The following is a 17,500-nucleotide window of genomic DNA, read 5'->3' on the forward strand; positions in this document are numbered from 1 at the left end:
ACCACAACAGCAGGTCCTTGTAATGTTGCCTCTGTGCACCACCACAGTGAAGGTGGATGAGGTCAGCCATCCAAAGAGAAGGCAGAGCAGGCAGGGTGGAGTGGGTGGAGATGAGCAGCGAAAGGTCTAAAGATGGCAGTGAGAGCTGCTGTGCTGGAGGGTTGGTGGGCCTCACTTTAATCACAGAAAAGCTGCTGACCTGAGATCAGCTCTTTTCTTTATGGTGAGAAACTCCTGAGAAGCTTCTCAGCCTCCATCTGTGTGACGGAGCAGAGGCTACAGCCCGCTTCACCCAGGAACACCAGCCCTCTGCAGCCGTACAGGCTCGACAGACAGATGATGGGATCTTTTCTCCTCATCAGTCTGCTCCAGCTTCATCCTGGTTTCATCTTTCAGACCTGTGCAGATGTTCCTGAGTGTAACCAGAGGTTTGCACCTTCTGTCTGACCTGAGTCTTCCTGACCTGGTCAGACGGGTGAAGCTGTTTTCCATCAGCATGGATCTGACACATCTGTGGGAGTGTTACACACAGCCCTCAGGAAGAGTGCTGACAGATAAGAGCTAATCTCTTTACCCTCTTTGGAGGTCATATGAGGAATTTCAGTGAACAGCAACAAGTTCAGCACTCTGATGATGTTTTACCTGCCTGCCTTCAACCGCCAATGCAACACTTTAATTAAATGCTTCAAATTAAAGCTGAAGGCCAGTCACACCTGGATGGATCCACTGTGGGGTGTACAGAGCCAATATTTCCACAAACTTATGAACTGTTAGGTCATTCAGACCACATGGAGCTGAACAGGAACCTCAGCAGGTTCAAATAAACCAGAAAAATCCTCAGAAATGAACTTTTAAGCGTAAATGATCCAACAGACACAAATAAACAGCTTTGACCCCGTTTGTGTGTCTGCAGTCGGCTCACTTCTTTGACATGATGGACAAGATGGAGGTAAGAGTGTGTGTGTGTGTGTGTGTGTGTGTGTGTGTGTGTGTGTGTGTGTGTGTGTGTGTGTGTGTGTGTGTGTGTGTGTGTGTGTGTGTGTGTGTGTGTTTTTTAAGACTTTTCTTCAAAATGAATTCTCTCCTTATCCGGAGCAGCTTCTCCGACAAACAACAGGCTTCATGCAATATTCATTTAGCTTCCAGCAGAACAAAACCAGGTTTCAGCCTTTAAATCAGGTACAAACATGACACAACGACGCTGCGGCGTTTCATCCGTCACTTTGGATCTTTGTAATATCTCTGGACACGTGACACATCTAAGGCGTGTTATTTCCCCTTCTTTCTTTCTTTTATATGTTTTATCCTGTTTCATGCTTCTTGTTCTCTCTGGATGTGCTCCTGTTACACCTACACCTCTACGTCTCATCGCACATCATCATCGTAGCCCTGAACAGGGAAATAAGTTGGATTTTTCCTGCTTGTTTCCTCAGATAAGTCACCCGGTGACTGATGACAAACAGCTGCAGGGTTTAAGTAAAAACAACCGGAGAATCAGCAGATTCTGAACTAGACAACAGCAACACGTAACACTCTCTTTATTTATTAAACACAATAAATCCTTCAGCAGCGAGGGTTTCTGTGTGTCTCCCACTGTGGAGGATCTGTGGGCCACTCGCCTTCACAGCGTTGCTTCAGCTCGTTGAGGTTTCATTCAGCCATGCACAGAGGTGCATGGCTGTGTGTGGATCTGTGACCTGCTGATGACCCAGTTTGGTCCAGCTGTGGGACAGACGTCCGCACCCTGACTCTGAACACTTTGGTTCATCACCGCTGCATGTGTTAGTTTTTTGATTTTGAACAAACTCTTTGGTCTCGCTTTGTTCCAGAAGTCTTTGATCAGCTGTAGCTTTGCAAACTTTGACCTTTGACCTGCTAACTGAGGCCTATAGAGGTGGAGCTGTTGGGACCTCAGGTGAAAGGTGTCGTTGTGTTAACACACCTGAATGCTGCAGAGCTACAAACCTCTTAGTCGATCACGCTCCTGTTTACCCAACAGCTCAGTGTTTCTTCACTTTGGTTCTGTTTTGGTTGAATAAATAATCAAAGAGATTTTTATTATGTCCTGATATGTAAAACATTAACACACCATTGCTAATTATTAAATAACAGAAATTAATTTTTAACATATTTTTTGTGAAGTAAAGAAATTTGTCTTTTTTTTTTGTTTGTTTACTTTTTCTTTAATTTTGTGAAATTTGTTTGTCAGAGTCAGAAAAACTCTTCAGCTGATGTTTGTGTGGTTAAAGCTCGTCTTTATCAAAGCTTCACATTAATCCTGTTAGCCTCACAAAAGCTCTAAAAATCCACCAGTGGCTGAAATGTTCCTCCATCAGTGCACATATAATCCACCAAATCTGCATTAATCCGCAGCTGAAAGTAGTTCCATGTAAACACACTGTTTCCTCCCATATTAGCGAGCTGTTTCTTATTTTAATGAATCAGACTGAACCTCTGTGAGCTGTTTTACAGCTTCACGTGTTCGGGTGAAACAGTCTTCATCACGTCTCTCTCCCCGTCTCTGCTGCAGCAGGTGCCAGAAGCTGCAGAGATGAAGACAATCCCTCAGAGACAGAAGGCACGTCTGTCCATCTGTCTGTTTGTCCTCATATCCACCCGCGCTCACTTTTACGGCTTCATTTCATTCATGCTCATAAAGATAACCTGGGGAAGTCCAACCTTCAGCAGGTGTGAGAGCCTGATCGAAGTTTCATCACCCGACTCAGCTGAGAACAAACTGTACTTAAAAGATGGAAATGACCACTGTGATTGTTACAGACTGTATATAAAAGATGGACGTGATCAGCGTGGTTTTCACATGTTGGAATAAGGGCGGAGTGCTAATGCTAGCAGCTAGCTGTGGTGGTTCTACAGTGTGATGATGATCACGTCTGCGTTACACGCAGGAGGACCATGTGACAAACACGCTGACGAGTTTATCTTAGCTGCACTCGGGTTTGTTTCCTGGAGTGGCAGCACAAAACAAAAGCTAGCCGGGTGCAGTGATGGCGGCTGTGGTCGACCGCGGTGAACGCTGAGGCTGTGAGCTCCTCGTTGTGTCTCAGTGATTGTTTTGAATAAACGTCCTGCTCAGCGTCATCCCTCCTGTGGTCGCCTGCATGTCTGCATCATTCCACTTCATGCATCTGTGTTCATGTTTAAGCTTTTTCACTGTAAGTCCATCTCATGGATATTTTTTATGTTCATGACTTCAAACATAAAAACAGCACATTTACATAAGTAAAGTCAGTCAGTGATGAAAGGACAGCTTTGATTCCTCGTGTGTCCAACACATGTTTGACGTCTCCGTCTTTCTGTTTCAGGACGACTACATTCCTTATCCGAGGATCGAGGAGGTGAGACCGATGTTAACACAGCTCAAAACACAAAGCTGAACATTACTGCTAATTGTTTTTTTCAAAAAGGAGGCGTAACAGGAAGTCAGATCAGGGGTGCGTCAGCCAATAAGAGGAGAGGAAAGTTTTATTATAGTCATTTTGTTCATACTGACAGCAGCTAACAATCTTGGGGGGGGGGAAAGACTAGATTCTCCACTGGACCGCCTCCATATGACTCAAACTCTCACTTTCCTCTGATTTGCCAGCTGCAGGAAGCCTGCTGAGGGGTGAGGTGTGTGCTTTTGTTTCACACCTGTCTGAATGTGTGTTGCAGGTGTTGGAGAGGGGGGGGCCGTACCCTCAGGTGATCCTACCTGAGTTTGGAGGCTACTGGATCGAGGATCCTGATGCTCCTCCTCCCTCTGCAGCCAGCAGGGGGAAGGAGGAGGTGGAGGAGGAAGGAAGACAAGAGGAAGAGACCGCCCCAGGGGATTATGGGTACCATCTGGAGGAGATCAACGAGGCTGCTCGGGCGTACAGGAAGCACTTCTTGGGCAGGGTGAGGTTTGATTAAATCCATCTTCATCCTTTGCTGTCACCTGATTGGTTGACGTCCTTCTCTTTTGTTGTCAGGAGCATTTAAACTTCTCGTGCTCATCGAGCAGCGTGGGAAACCTGCTGCTGTCTGTGAGACACGAGCAGGAGAAGGAGCACGAGCACCTCCTCGTCATCATCAGGTAACATGACAGGCTTTCATGGCAAGGGACTACAGACTGTAAAGAAAAGATGGGAAACCCTGCTTTCTTTCTAATGTTCAATCAATCAGAACTTTATTCATCACATGCAAGTTGCCCTGCAGTGAAATGGGTCTGGGCCCAGACCCGCCGTGTCCTCCAGGAGGGAACAAGCATCGAAGGCGTTTGGAAAGGGAGGAGGGATGAGTGCTTATCAGTGTGTGTGTGTGCGTGTCCAGAGTTCAGCTGAGACAGTGTCCTTCACCCTGCCAGGCTAAGTAAACACTCTGCCAGCCAACCCAGGTGGCCTTGCATGGAATGGGAAGAACAGACTCAACACAGTCGTTATCAGGGTGTTGTTGTTCGGCTCCAGCCTTGAGCCCACAGCTGGCGCCGAAGGGATAGCCGCATTATGATGGTGGTTTTTACTTTAGTGCGAACAGCTCATGAGAATTTCAAAGCAGTTCTACAGTCCAACACTGGTCTCTCAATCTCCCGTTGGAGAGCCGCGAGCTTCTCCATGATGTTATCAAACTTACGCTCCGTGATGTTGTCAGTCTTGTGCTCAAAGAGCCGATTCTGAGAACTCACGACCGCAGTGAGCTGCTCCAAGATGTGATCCAATGTACTCTCAGAGGTCTTATTCTGAGTGTTGACGGCAGCCGTAAGCTTCTCCAAGCTCTTAACCATGCTGCACTCAGTGAGCCCATGTTGAGAAGCCGCACCTCATCCCGTCGTTTCAATCCCAGCGGGCAGCCTTGGGGGGGTTTGAACAGCCGGTTCCGCTTTCTTAATTCTCCGATCAGCCAGAACCCTGTTATCATGGTTCATAGGTAGATATCTTCAGCGTCCTCGATCCACAGTCCCGCCAGGCACACGATCCTCTGCCACCCGTCCATCGTGTATCCGGCAGGGAAAGTCCCTCCAGGGCACTCAGGCTCACCCGAGCCCAGACTTCTCGTTGAGAAAAGGGTGTCAATAGCATTCAGAGACCAGTTGATCAAATCCATAATTCTCTTTAGGTTTTAGAAACAGACTGTGAGAGACTGTTCCAGGGAAAGTAATACAAACGAGACAAGACAAGGACACAAGAGGCTAAGCAGGGAAGATAAGGGAGAGGAGGAGAGGAGAAAAGTACAACCGCCTTCGCCAAGAGCCAGCCGTCACAATCAATGTTTGAGTCCATGGTGGATGGGAAAAGAACAAATGAAAGGAACCTTCAAAATTAAACAGGAAATAATCTCACACAGACAAAATGAAAAGGGAACAGAGATCATCATGGCGGCCATGACCGGTGTGTTTACCCCAAACAGCTCTGTCCTCTGAGTTTAAGCTCTCTGATGATGAACATGAGCTGATAAAAGCCCAAATGAGCTCAGTGTGAGCTAAAATAATCAGGTTCTAAAACCAGAGTTTGACTCAGTCCACCTACAAGGCTGCTGCTCTCAGATGAGTCAGATCCCGTGTGGAGCAGATCTTCTATAAATTGACCACACTACCCGAAGAAGAACAGCAGCCGACTGAAGTCTGTATGAGCAGGCAGCTGGGACCGATGGCCAACCACCTCGAGTTCAATTTAATTAAGATTTCACGTTGAAATAGTTCTTTGTTAATGCACCCTTCACAAAGTCAGCCACCTCTCCTCTTGAGTCTTCAGGACTGCTCTCTAAGATCTAAAGTGCTCGAGTCAAAGGAAGCTCTTTGGGTCATTAAGGTCACACAGGAGGCAGGTGATAGGGTGGGGCTCATAAACATGTCAGGATCTCGACTTTTGGCACTGATGGCTCATGTAAGCTACTACAAATATCTCGCCCTACTTGAGTCGGCTCATGGCAGGTGTTCGGTAGGCCAGGTGTTATCCAGATATTACGATACACCTGACATCTGGCCCAGATGTGGTGGAGCTCTGGCTGAGTAGAGGGAGCAAGACTTGAGTCATCTCCCTCGGTCAAGGCCGATTATGGTCCAAAGAAAACTGCAGATGTGATCCACACGTGGGTCAAACCTTTATCGCTACCTGGTGTCCAGGTGTGACTCAGTTGAGCCTGAGAGATTATTCCAGCTGTGGATCGGACTGCTCCTCCTCACGTTTTCTTGTGAGCAAATATTTGTGTTTTGTGGTTTCGAGTGCCTGTGTTCACACAAGTCTGTGTCACAAACTGTCAATGAGTCAGTGTGAGGACAGAACTAGTATTTAGTTACTTATTCTTGGAGTTAAGTTTTGGTTTCTGGTGCGTCTCTCCTGTTTCATTAGATCTCGGGTGAAAAGCGTCTACCACAGATTATCTCTGGCAGAGCTGCCGGACATCCCAAGTGTACCAGAGCTGGCCAAGGTAAGCACCAGCATCTCAGACTGGTTCCATAGTGTAGCGGTCATCACAGCTGCTTTACATGCTGTACCGAGTTCGAGCCCAAGTGGGTCCATGATGTCCTCTATGGTTGAACTCACCCACTTTGGTAGAGGCTGAGACTTTTGAAGGCTCAGCGTCGTTCTAACTGTAACCTCGATGTTTGTCATTGCGAAGCTGCTGTGCGACGAAGCGGCAGGTCTACGGTTCAGTCCCGTCCTGTACCCAAAGGTAGGCTCCCACACCGTCAGCACACCTGGGTTTCTGTTCCGTGTCAGAGGAGATGATGCACGTCTGTCTTTGTCTGCAGGCATCTCAGCTAATAGTGAACTATGATGAGCATGAGGTGAACAACACCTACAAGTTTGGAGTCATTTACCAGAGATTTGGTCAGGTACCTCACCACCTGCTCACGCTTTGTGTCCACTCGGTGTTTTTGTTTCCATCTTCCTTCTTTATTCCCACTAGTGGACTGATTTCTAACCGAAGCACGTAGGTTTGTTGATGTTAGTGATCAGTGCACTCCATTAGCTGTTACTGTTTTCCACGGGTTTTACTAAATACGCTGCAACTATCGTATGGACGAAATGAGCTGATTTAGAGGTCCTGGGTGATTTTACATGGTATGACCAAATATATATAAGCTGTAAGCACTCCAGAGGACACTGCAGACCAACCCAAGAAGCTCATAAAGATGTTCGCTCATTCTTAGCGTTGCCTTGTGAAAGAATTTGTATTGTGTTCCAGTATTTTGTTTTGGAGTGCTGGGTCACTGGTACGGCCTGGTTGATGTTATTGATCCTGCTGATTATATCAGCACTTCGTCTGCTGTAAAACCTGTTTCAGCAAATGTTTTCAAACTATGAAAAACACATTAGCCAACATTATTTTTAAAATAATAATCTCAGTGTAGTCCGTCTTTTGTTCTTTGGCATCATTAATAAGCACTTCACATCTGAGAGTAGTTCACCTTCTGTGATGAGTGTATCGGTCGTAGCTGACATGTCACCTGTCCCTCAGGTGTCTGAGGAGGAGCTGTTCAGGAACAACGAGGAAACGCCGGCTTTCACAGAGTTCCTGCAGCTGCTGGGAGACACAGTGGATCTGCAGGACTTCAAAGGGTGAGAGACGAGACAAAACTGCAAATCATCACGTTTAATCAGTTATTTCTATCAGTAACATGTCAGTTGATACCAAAGCAGATCCTTTAGTAGCAACTAGGGCTGCCACAAACGATTATTTTGATAGTCGACTAATCAGATCATCATCCATTGGACGTAAAACGTACAGCTTATTGCACCAGCAGCATCTGCTCTTATATAACTATCATTAGCTTACAGCTTTAACTGTTTCAGGTCTGTGCTAACTAAAAATAAAGACAAGATGATAGTTTATTAAATGTTAATGACATTTGCAGATTGTTTCGGTGAAGTTTAATAAACTCCTTGCTATCTAAAATATAACAGGACACTGGAGTAAACTCTGGAGCATCTCACACTTCTGATAATCAGCTGTCTGCTTGACGTTTATTCAGCTGTGTAAAAACTATAACTTTAATCTCAGCCAAACAGATTTACTCAGGAACAAATAAAATACTAAAAAAAGCCAAAGAATTACATTTTTAAGTTCTCTAAGTGACTCATATATCATGTTTAACCTGAGTACTGAAAGACGGCGGTGGGTTTGAAAACGATTAGCCGGGAGTCCGGTGTTCTCACGGCTCTAGTGACCTAGCCCCCGGCTCGCTATCGAGCTAGTGGGTAACAGACGTCTCCGAAAACGTTGGAGTGCTTTTGAAAATATGCGGTGTCCTGATAAACTGAGCAGATATTTGAGGTTTACACAGCTACATTCTCGCCTGAAAATATGTTAAATGTTTATTTTGTGACCCAGAAAGAATAATAAGAGTAATATTAAAACTAACTAGCTGCCGCCATTGTTGGAAACTGAGCTGGGCCGCGCTATGAATTCTGGGACACAGCTTCTTCTTCTTCTTCTTCAGGGTTTAACGGCAGCTGGCATCCTTGTACATGCAGTGCTGCCATCTTCTGTTTCAGTCCGTTATTACACTCTTAAATCCTGCTACTTATTCCTGCGTCTTTTGGGATCTTACAAAGCTTCAAACGACGCGTCGACTATTAAACCAGTCGTCGACGATTTTGATAGTCGACGTAATCGTGACTAGTCGACTAATCGTGGCAGCCCTATTAGACAACCATGGGATTTTCTCGGATCTCTCGGAGTAAATTTTGTAGCTGTGCCACAGTTTAGTCCAGCACGGACTGACGGACAAATCAAACACACAGAGCAATGAAAACGGTCTGTAATCAGTGACCCATAAAAAATAACCTGAGACAGCCCGAGACTCAAAGTTTATTTATTACTCAGAATATTAATTGAATTGAATTGAATTGAATTGAATTGAATGAATGTTTTATTGGCCATATGCAGGTTGCCCCGCAGAGGAATAGGACCCCCCCAATTTACACACACAACAAAGACATCACATTAAACAGTGTGTGTTGACATTTCATTGTTTGTCTGCAGTGAAACAAAACATTTACTGGCCCTGAGTGTTTGTTACTGGACCTGTTTAGATTAAGGTTCAGTTAAACGCCTGTTTCATTCTGCGTGTTACGTGTTTCCAGCTTTGCTCCATCACACACAGAGATTAAGCTTCTTAAAGAACAATCAGCACACAAACCAAAATAAATCAGGAGGGAAGCCAGCTCCTCCATGAGCACAGATGGCTGATTCACTCTGAATCGCATTTATTTACTCCAAACTCTAAATAGCTTTCGTTAACCTCAGAGCAGGTCACCTGCAGACTGAGTGGTGCCCTTTTCCTCTGTGCAGGTTTCGGGGGGGTCTGGATGTGTCTCACGGTCAGACGGGGTCTCAGTCCATCTACACGGTCCACCGGCAGCAGGAGATCATGTTCCACGTGTCCACCAAACTGCCCTTCACCGAGGGAGACGCCCAGCAGGTAGGCGGCATGAAGATGGCGTGACAGAGAAACAAAACACAGAATGAGTCAGCGTGAAACAGGAGGACGGGCTGCGACTCAGCAGCAGCAGCAGACGGTTTGGCAGGCTGGCTCCGTGTGAAGCAGACGCCTGCAGCAGGAAGGGATGCTCGTCATCACGTGACCCTGTGTCTGCACAATCACAGCATCTCAGTCTACACCAGAGATGGGCAGTAACGCGTTACTGTAATCTGATTACTTTTTTCAAGTAACGAGTAAAGTAAGGGATTACTATTGCAAAAGCGGTAATTAGATTACCGTTACTTTCCTGTAGGAACGCTGCGTTACTGCGTTACTAAAACCGTGATTTTTTTTGCGAGTGTCTCATGACAGTGACGTAAGCGAGTGCGCCGTTCGTGACAACAGCTGTGTGCAGATCAACAATGGATCATATATCGAGTGCAGAGAGAGTATGAGCGTGCAGCGTTTAAAGCGTGGAAGTACTGACCTTACTTTGAGTTTGATTCCATAAAAAGTGACAAAAACATTAGTGTCCGCTGTGCGTGGGAAGAAAACTTCTTTTTACAGCGAAAAACCCCTAAACTTCCAACAAGCACCGAGTAGCTACGACGTAATGGGAAACTCACAGAGAAACTCACGGATTCTTCCACTGACCGCGGCACACCTGCACCAGGGTAACCCTCCGCCTACCGCAGTCCTGCTTTACAGGTGAAAATAGAGCAACAGGACCGCTGAGTCTTTGACTTTATTTATTTTCTGCTGTGTTTTACTTGCATCTATTTGAAAGACTGAGTGTAAACACAAAAATATTTTATTTTATGTGCTGGAATGTGCAGAAAATAGGTTTAAATGTTAAACTAATTTCTTCCAGTCAGAGAATGTTGCAGATAATTAAATCTTTGCTTGATGCATAAAGTTAAAAGATTAAAACTAATAAAACAAGTTTTAAAAAGATCTATCGCTTTATCACCTCTTCAGGTTGTAAATAGTGTTTTTAAAAAGTAACTAAGTAACTAAGTAACTAAGTAATTAATTACTTTTGAAAATAAGTAATCAGTAAAGTAACTGGATTACTTTTTTGGGGAAGTAATCAGTAATTAGTTACTGATTACTTTTTTCAAGTAACTTGACCAACACTGGTCTACACCAACAGCACAAACAGGTGAAGCTAGCAGCTACAGGGACATGATCTAGAACCAAAAATGGTTTTATTTATTTATTTAGTATCAGCCTGTAAACGTGTTTGTTGCTGCTGTAAAGTTTGAACATGTGAGCGACTCACTGCGAGAGCCTCTGCTGGACGTCAGAGGAACTGCAGCTGTTGATGCTTCAGTGTTTGCACCTGCTTGCATCCAAACACAGCGTGTTCAGTCAGACTGTTGTTCACTGACTGACAGTTTGTCTTGTAACAGTGTGACAGAAGCACTTTGAAGTTGTTGCTGTGCTTCATAAACTTTATGAGCCGTCACGACTGCACGTAACAGCATCACTCTGTCCTTCAGCTGCAGAGGAAACGGCACATCGGAAATGACATCGTGGCGCTGGTTTTTCAAGAAGAGGCCACCCCTTTTGTCCCCGACATGATCGCCTCCAACTTCCTCCACGCCTTCATCGTGGTGCAGGCGGAGGAGCCGTGCTCTGAGACCACCTCCTACAAGGTAGACGCCGGCTTCCTTTTCTCCATGATGGAGGTTTTTTATAGATTTGACTCTGTCGTCTGTGAGGTTCATGGCATCAGATGCAGTTTAATCTGGGAATCAAAGACGAGCTTTAATCTGAATTCACAGAAACAAACCCAAATCCTCGTGGTGGCTGAAGATCTCTCTATCAGCCTCTGAAACATGACAACAACGGAGATGAAGCCTCACACCAGAGGCTCCTCCTTCTCTTACTGAGGAGAGGAAGCGTCTCTATTATTGCTCATAGCTGGGTGGGTTTGCGTGGGTGGGGATCAGACACAGATCTGCCTGTTTCACTCCACCAGTTACAACAGCTGTTCTGACTGACAGGTTTCCGTCACAGCGCGAGAGGACGTCCCGCCCTTTGGCCCGCCCCTCCCCGCCCCTGTCTTTAAAAAGGTGAGGCTGTCGGACGTTTCATAGGAACGTGAGGCTGATCTGAGAGCTGTGGTTAAGTCTGCTGCGTTTTGTACTTCAGGGTCCAGAGTTCAGAGAGTTTCTTCTCACCAAACTCATCAACGCAGAGCTGGCCTGCTACAAGAGCGACCGCTTCGCCCGACTCGAGGTAGAAAGAGCTGCAGGCCGTCCCCCAGAGTCACAACCACACCGTGTGTCTAATAAGACAGACGCAGTGATGCAATCACAGTAACAGATTTCAGTACTGAGCTCATGATGTGACAGGAAGTATTTAATTACCGGGCGTTAGTTCCTTGTATTTATATGAACCTACAAACACATGAAGGCAGGACCAGCAGAATAAAGAGAAACACGTCCGCTTCTACAGGAAGCAAAGGAATAATTATGTTGCAGCTAAACTCCTGCAGTGCGTCTGTCATTTCGCTGCACTGTTCAGACTGCGAGCGTACTTGATGGACGCTCGAGTGATTTGTTTTGGTTTCGATTATAAGTGACAGTAGAGAAAAATGATTCATATTAAACATAAAGTCAGTGATGTTGCAGAGAAGCCTGACACTCTAAAAGCTGCTCGCCTGTGCAGAAGATCTGCGACACCTCCTGAACTTTAGAGAAATAACACAGCGAGGACATGAGGGGTTTCATGATTCTTTGCGTCTCCGTCAGGAGCGAACCCGCGCCGCCCTCCTGGACAGCCTCCACGACGAGCTGCAGAGACGCTCCCAGAGCATGCTGGGATTGACGTCAGGGCCGGAGGAGGAGGGCCGAGGGGAGAACGGACAGGCCCACGGAGGACTGCTGGAGTCCATCAAGGTGAATGTTGAGCTTTCCTCCTGTCGTCTTCTTCTTCTCCTGCTTTGAAATGATGGTTTTATGGGACGCTCCAGAACCAATCCAACTCACATACCTCCACCGAGGAAAGTAGTCCCACTTTACAAGCAGTAAAAGCTGTAATGTGAATGTTAGTGTGTCAGCAGCGTGTTTTAGACTGGAGCTACTGTCAGTGACGCCGGACTCTTACCTCAGCACGTGATCTGTCACTATTACAGTTTTATTTCCCAGTTTTTGGTCCACGTAAATGTGTTTGACACAGTAATAGACATGTTATATAGAGCATGTTATATTTTCCCTCATCAATGAATTATGAAGTAAATTTATTTCTTTTTTATTTACTTTATGGAACTTGTGCATTTTTCCATCCAACTTTCAGTGATAGTGAAGTTAAAGCCGTGCAGTCTTTATCCACAACATTATGTTTAATTAGTAAGAAAATCATTTTTACAACAACAAAGAAATATTTATTAGGAAAAACATGAATTTCATAGCCAGTAAAAGCAGAGATAAGGTTTTGTTGAAGTTGCAAACAGCTGCTTTCTGTATTAGAGTCACAGTCATACTGTGGAGATAGCTACAGCTTTTATTCTGAAAGGCAAGGGCAGGAAGAAGCCAAATCTTTTTCCATTTCAGAGGGCGATGCGAGGGAGGAGCGTCTCCATGGAGACCATGTCGAGGGGCGGGGTTGGACTGCCCACCAGTTTGAGTGGGGGGGGTCTGGCACACCTGAACGTGGAGGTGAGTCGTTCTGCAGGTAACTGAAGGAGCAGGTTGAACCCCGCTCGTCTGTGAGCGGCCGCCGTTGACACCTGGACTCTTTGCGTTGGCAGTGTAACGTCAAGTCTCCCGTGAAGCGGCGCTCGGGACTTTTTCCTCGCCTGCTGAGCGTCGACAGCCAAACAGAGAAGCACAGCCAGAGGAGGTAACGCTGCCCAACGTGCCTCTCAGTTTGTTTACCTGGACAGTAAAGTTCAAACCCACCAGTGTGCATGTCAGCACAGCTGCACAGGTGGGGGTGCACCTTCAGGAGAGCTGGTCTCGACAGGTGTGCTGTGTACTGCTGAGCTAACAGCTTTAACCTGCCTCCAGGACATTAACCCCGCCTCCTCCTGTCTCTGATACGCCTCCTCAGCCTCCTCGGTGAGCAGAGGAGCTTCGACGGCTGCAACCCGATGCTGGAGGTGAGGCCAGAGCTGCCGTCCAATCCTAGCTCTCCAGAGGCGGGGCAGCGGGACAGGTGTGTGCAGCAGAAGCAGCAGCAAGTGAAAGAAGCAGATGTTTCAGTTTTCACTGCGAAACAAAAAACTTCATCACTTTTTCACTTTCACGGGCAGGATTCACACGAAGAAGGAGAGCAGTAAGATTTCCAGGTCGACATCCAGCACCTGCAGCTTCAGCATCCCAGCTGACGACACACACCTGGTGAGAAAACACGCTCAGCGCTACATTCAGCTCAGTGTTATTGCATTGTAACGCAGACCCTCATCACTGCGTCCTCTCTGTGTCTGTGCGTGTCCAGGCTGCGACGGTAGAAGGTCAGAGTTCAGCTCCGGTCATCGTGTGCCGCAGCCCCACAGGTGCGACGCCCGCTCACCGCCAGCGTTTCTGTTCTGGAGCCGTTCTCACGTCTCGTTTGCTCTCTCCTCTCTCAGAGCTGAGAAACAAGAACTCGCCCAGATCCAACCTGAAGTTTCGCTTCGACAAGCTGAGCCACTCCGCCGCAGTAAGTCTGTGTGACAGCCAATCAGCACGCTCGCTGTTTACCTGGATATGCAGCTGATTGGGCTGCACGACTCTCAGGACGTCACTGCTGTTTTTAATTTTTGTTCAGTGTGATTTTTCAAGTATGTTCTGTGTAATCTGATTACTGAGTGTGAAACCTTCCTTCCGTCTGCAGCAGGGACACTGAGCTGACAGGACGGCGCTGACAGGTGTGTGCTTTCCCAGAAGTCTGCTTTTCAATCCCATTTTTCAAAGTGCTGCTTCTGTCACTCTGTTCTGCTTCTGAGTCTACTTCCTGCTTTATTTTGAAAGTTAGTTCTTCCTGTAGCATCCTATGTTTTACTTCCTGTCTTTGTTGGCTCATGTTCACACTTTCTGGGCGGTGATGTGTTCTCCTCTTTCTCTCGCTGCTTTCCAGAATAAAAGCCTGAAGCTTCAAACAGACAGCAGAAGGAGGAGGAAGAGGAGGGTCTCCTGATGGACCACCACACACACATACTTGTCTTTCTGTCTTTGTGAGGACCCCGAGTGCAGCTCTCCTGTTTCTGTTTTTTTTCTTCTCATCTTCTGCACAAACCATAAAATCATTTCTGAACATAAACGTATGTGTGCGCAGGACACTGAACTCCTTTTTAAACCGTTCTACGGTCAAACTCGACGCAGAGCTCTTCCTGTTTTGCGCTTCATTCAGTGTAAGATGTAGCTGTAGAAACTTTATTTATCACAGAAACAGCAGCAGCTCTTAAAACTTTACTTTAATGAGCAGTTTGGTTTACGTGGAAACAAACTGATGATGAGTAGCTCCAAACACCAGGGGGCGCTGCAGAGAGGGGCTGAGATTCCACCCAAAGGACCAGGACCCGCAGCTAAGCTTCCCTGAGGGGCAGCGGTTGATGCCCCTCTCCCCAAACACCGCTGAGGTGCTCGCGTCCAGCTGGGAGACGTCCTCTCTCCAAGTATTTCAACCAAAACAAGAAAAACAAAAACACCACGGGAGCTCAAAGTTTGGGGATTCACTCGTATCAGCGGCAACCACAAGAACTGTAACGCCCCGCCCCCTGTCTCCCTGTGAGATGATTGGTCCTCAGTGCCGTTTAGTCTTTTTGTCAACCGGCGCGTGCTGGTCCCCCGAAGGTGCCTGGTCCTGGAGGAGAGCTCCTGCGGTGGACGCGAGGCCTTTATCACCCTAAAGTTTGTGACTCTGATGGTTTCTCAACACAGACGCTGTGTGACATCACAAAGATCCAAGTACAGAAAAACTGCGGTAAAGCTCGTAATTAGAAATGTTACGTTTGTTACGAACGCCCACCGCGTGAACGGGGAGGAGGAGCTGCTCGATCTGCGCGTCTGTGGGATTTATTCTTCTTACAGTTTTTTCTGATTGCTTAAGCACATTTTTTGTAACTATTGGCTAATTTTGCAAAACTCTTCACACAAATAAGAAAACCTGTCACCCAATCATCAAAACATTGTAGTTCTCTTGCAAAAGCAAACACAGCTGGATTAACTCCTCACACCTTCGTAAAAATGGTGTTTCCGTATCAAACAGTACACACAAGCCATCATCTACTAAGCACACAATGCACCAACTGCACACTGATGGTATGAATACAAAACACATCTGGCTTTTGCTTTCTCTGTGCACAAGGTAGGCTATGTCAGTTTGAGCTCATACTTCTGTCATAGATCCATAAGCATAGAGGGATCCAAACTTCAAGTACTGCTGTTTATTCAAACACATCAAAACAAACACAAGTGTTTATTTCCAAGTATAGGATTATTTGCAACCGCCATAATGACTATATGGGTTACTTGGTCTGCAGTGAACATGCTTCCTCTGCCCCAGCATCTGGTCATCTAGCAATTCTGTAAAGTAACAATTTCAGTATTTTTACATCAATGGTATTGGTGTGTTTCTCATTGGCATATGGCAGTGCTACAAATCTTTGTGCGAAGTGACTGTACTCACCGATTCTCATTTCAAGATGTCCTTATGGTGCTTGCTACAGTGTAGCGGCTCGAGTTAGGCTGGACCCGTTGGCCAGCTACCCTCAGGGTCATTCCACGGTTGATGACATGGTCCACTATTGTAGCTCTGATGTCATCAGCAATTCTATTTCTTACTCTTCCTACCCTTCCTCTCCCCCCTCCTCATCTTCCTCTTGCTCCTCCTTGTCGTCCTCTTCATCCTACTTCTTCACCTCCACGTCCTCTTCCTCGGCCTCCTCTACTTCTCACTCTTCCTGCTCCCTCCATTGTACTCCGCACACACAGCTTACCTGTATTATAGTGCTTAGGCTGATTGCAAAGTGAACTAATTATCTAAAGTTTTCACATGTGAAAGTGTGCCAGACAGTTGGCAGATTAGTGTTAATGATAGCCATACATGTGTATACTTTTGCTAGGAGTGTGTTGGAAATTTGGTAATTGAGTGTTGTGCAGTGAATTGTGCCTACAGTTTTGCAAAGTGTGTGTTACAAAATTGCAAACTGAGTGCAAAGCAGTTTTTGTGCTTTTAGTTTTGCAAACTCAGTGAGTGGTTTTGCTATAAGTCTGAATAGTTTTAGAGATTGTGCTACAGGAATCACAGTTAGGGTTTAAGCATTCAGAAAAAACTGTAATAACAAATAATAACACGTGGCTGCGGGTTCAGATTCAGACAGACGCTGCCGTTCTCCACGCACACTGTCACGTCGTGAGCTCCACCTGAACCTTTTTTAGACTGCTGCGGCACACAGCGGCTGAGCGACGGGGCTCAGGTGGGCGGTGCTGCAGGTGAGTCAGAGGTGGAGCTGCTGGAGGTCAGGGAGAAGAAGAAGCTTTGGGCTCCCTCTCTGAGGGACAATCGCACCAATTACGTCGAGTCTCGAGGTCACTCACTCCACTGGAAGCTGCGCAGCTACAGGAGTTCAGGTTTTCAAAATAAAAGCTGTGGTTTGTTTTAAAAGAGGGACGATGATGCAGCATGAACACAAAGATGTCTGCATGTGTTTCTGATGTCATAAAGTGTGTGTGTGTGCGTGCGTGTGTGTGTGTGTGTGTGTGTGTGTGTGTGTGTGATGTAAAGCATGAATCTGTAAAACTGAACATTTCACAAATAAAAATCAGCTTCTTTCAGTGTTTATTGTTGTTTTTGTCGTGTCATTCTCTCCCAACATTAAAGCGGATTATTTTTCGTCTCAGTGGGTTTTTACTTTTGTATTTTTTTACTGAAGACACGCTTCAGCTGCAGAAGTCATTTTTGTCTGCAGCTACAAACTACTGTGCATGTCGTGTTCATGCACAGCTGGAGCCTCAGAGCCAGATGCTGGTTCAAAGCATTGAAAAAGGTTGATTGTCCTTTTGTGAAAGAACAAAAAACTAACAAATAATTAGTTGTTAGTTGTTCTTCTCTGTGTTTATTTGTGTATTTGTGTGTCTGAGTATCTGTTATAAAACAATTAAA

General features: G+C 46.1%; 1 protein-coding gene across 7 annotated transcripts in view; it reads left to right on the plus strand.

Moving 5' to 3' along the window:
* The window catches only part of LOC101476739 (rap1 GTPase-activating protein 2), a 39,515-nt gene extending 25,251 nt beyond the window's left edge, over positions 1 to 14,264 (plus strand). For 3 of the 7 annotated variants that reach the window (XM_076889481.1, XM_076889484.1, XM_076889485.1), the window contains 21 exons: positions 914 to 949; positions 2,531 to 2,578; positions 3,324 to 3,356; positions 3,673 to 3,897; positions 3,972 to 4,075; positions 6,327 to 6,405; positions 6,598 to 6,651; positions 6,731 to 6,814; positions 7,441 to 7,541; positions 9,277 to 9,406; positions 10,909 to 11,064; positions 11,416 to 11,484; positions 11,564 to 11,650; positions 12,166 to 12,312; positions 12,967 to 13,071; positions 13,164 to 13,255; positions 13,466 to 13,570; positions 13,668 to 13,755; positions 13,853 to 13,910; positions 13,986 to 14,056; positions 14,231 to 14,264. In XM_076889481.1, the coding sequence (XP_076745596.1) occupies positions 914 to 949; positions 2,531 to 2,578; positions 3,324 to 3,356; positions 3,673 to 3,897; positions 3,972 to 4,075; positions 6,327 to 6,405; positions 6,598 to 6,651; positions 6,731 to 6,814; positions 7,441 to 7,541; positions 9,277 to 9,406; positions 10,909 to 11,064; positions 11,416 to 11,484; positions 11,564 to 11,650; positions 12,166 to 12,312; positions 12,967 to 13,071; positions 13,164 to 13,255; positions 13,466 to 13,570; positions 13,668 to 13,755; positions 13,853 to 13,910; positions 13,986 to 14,056; positions 14,231 to 14,242 (1,884 nt within the window). In that variant the 3' untranslated portion in view covers positions 14,243 to 14,264. Of the gene's footprint in view, positions 1 to 913; positions 950 to 2,530; positions 2,579 to 3,323; positions 3,357 to 3,672; positions 3,898 to 3,971; positions 4,076 to 6,326; positions 6,406 to 6,597; positions 6,652 to 6,730; positions 6,815 to 7,440; positions 7,542 to 9,276; positions 9,407 to 10,908; positions 11,065 to 11,415; positions 11,485 to 11,563; positions 11,651 to 12,165; positions 12,313 to 12,966; positions 13,072 to 13,163; positions 13,571 to 13,667; positions 13,756 to 13,852; positions 13,911 to 13,985; positions 14,057 to 14,230 lie in introns of those variants that run through there. The other 4 variants (XM_076889482.1, XM_076889483.1, XR_013100653.1 and 1 more) reach the window with 4 other exon arrangements.
* Positions 14,265 to 17,500: the final 3,236 nt, after the last annotated feature.

The sequence above is a fragment of the Maylandia zebra genome, linkage group LG10 (assembly GCF_041146795.1).
Source record: "Maylandia zebra isolate NMK-2024a linkage group LG10, Mzebra_GT3a, whole genome shotgun sequence".
In the NCBI taxonomy this organism is placed as follows: domain Eukaryota; kingdom Metazoa; phylum Chordata; class Actinopteri; order Cichliformes; family Cichlidae; genus Maylandia; species Maylandia zebra.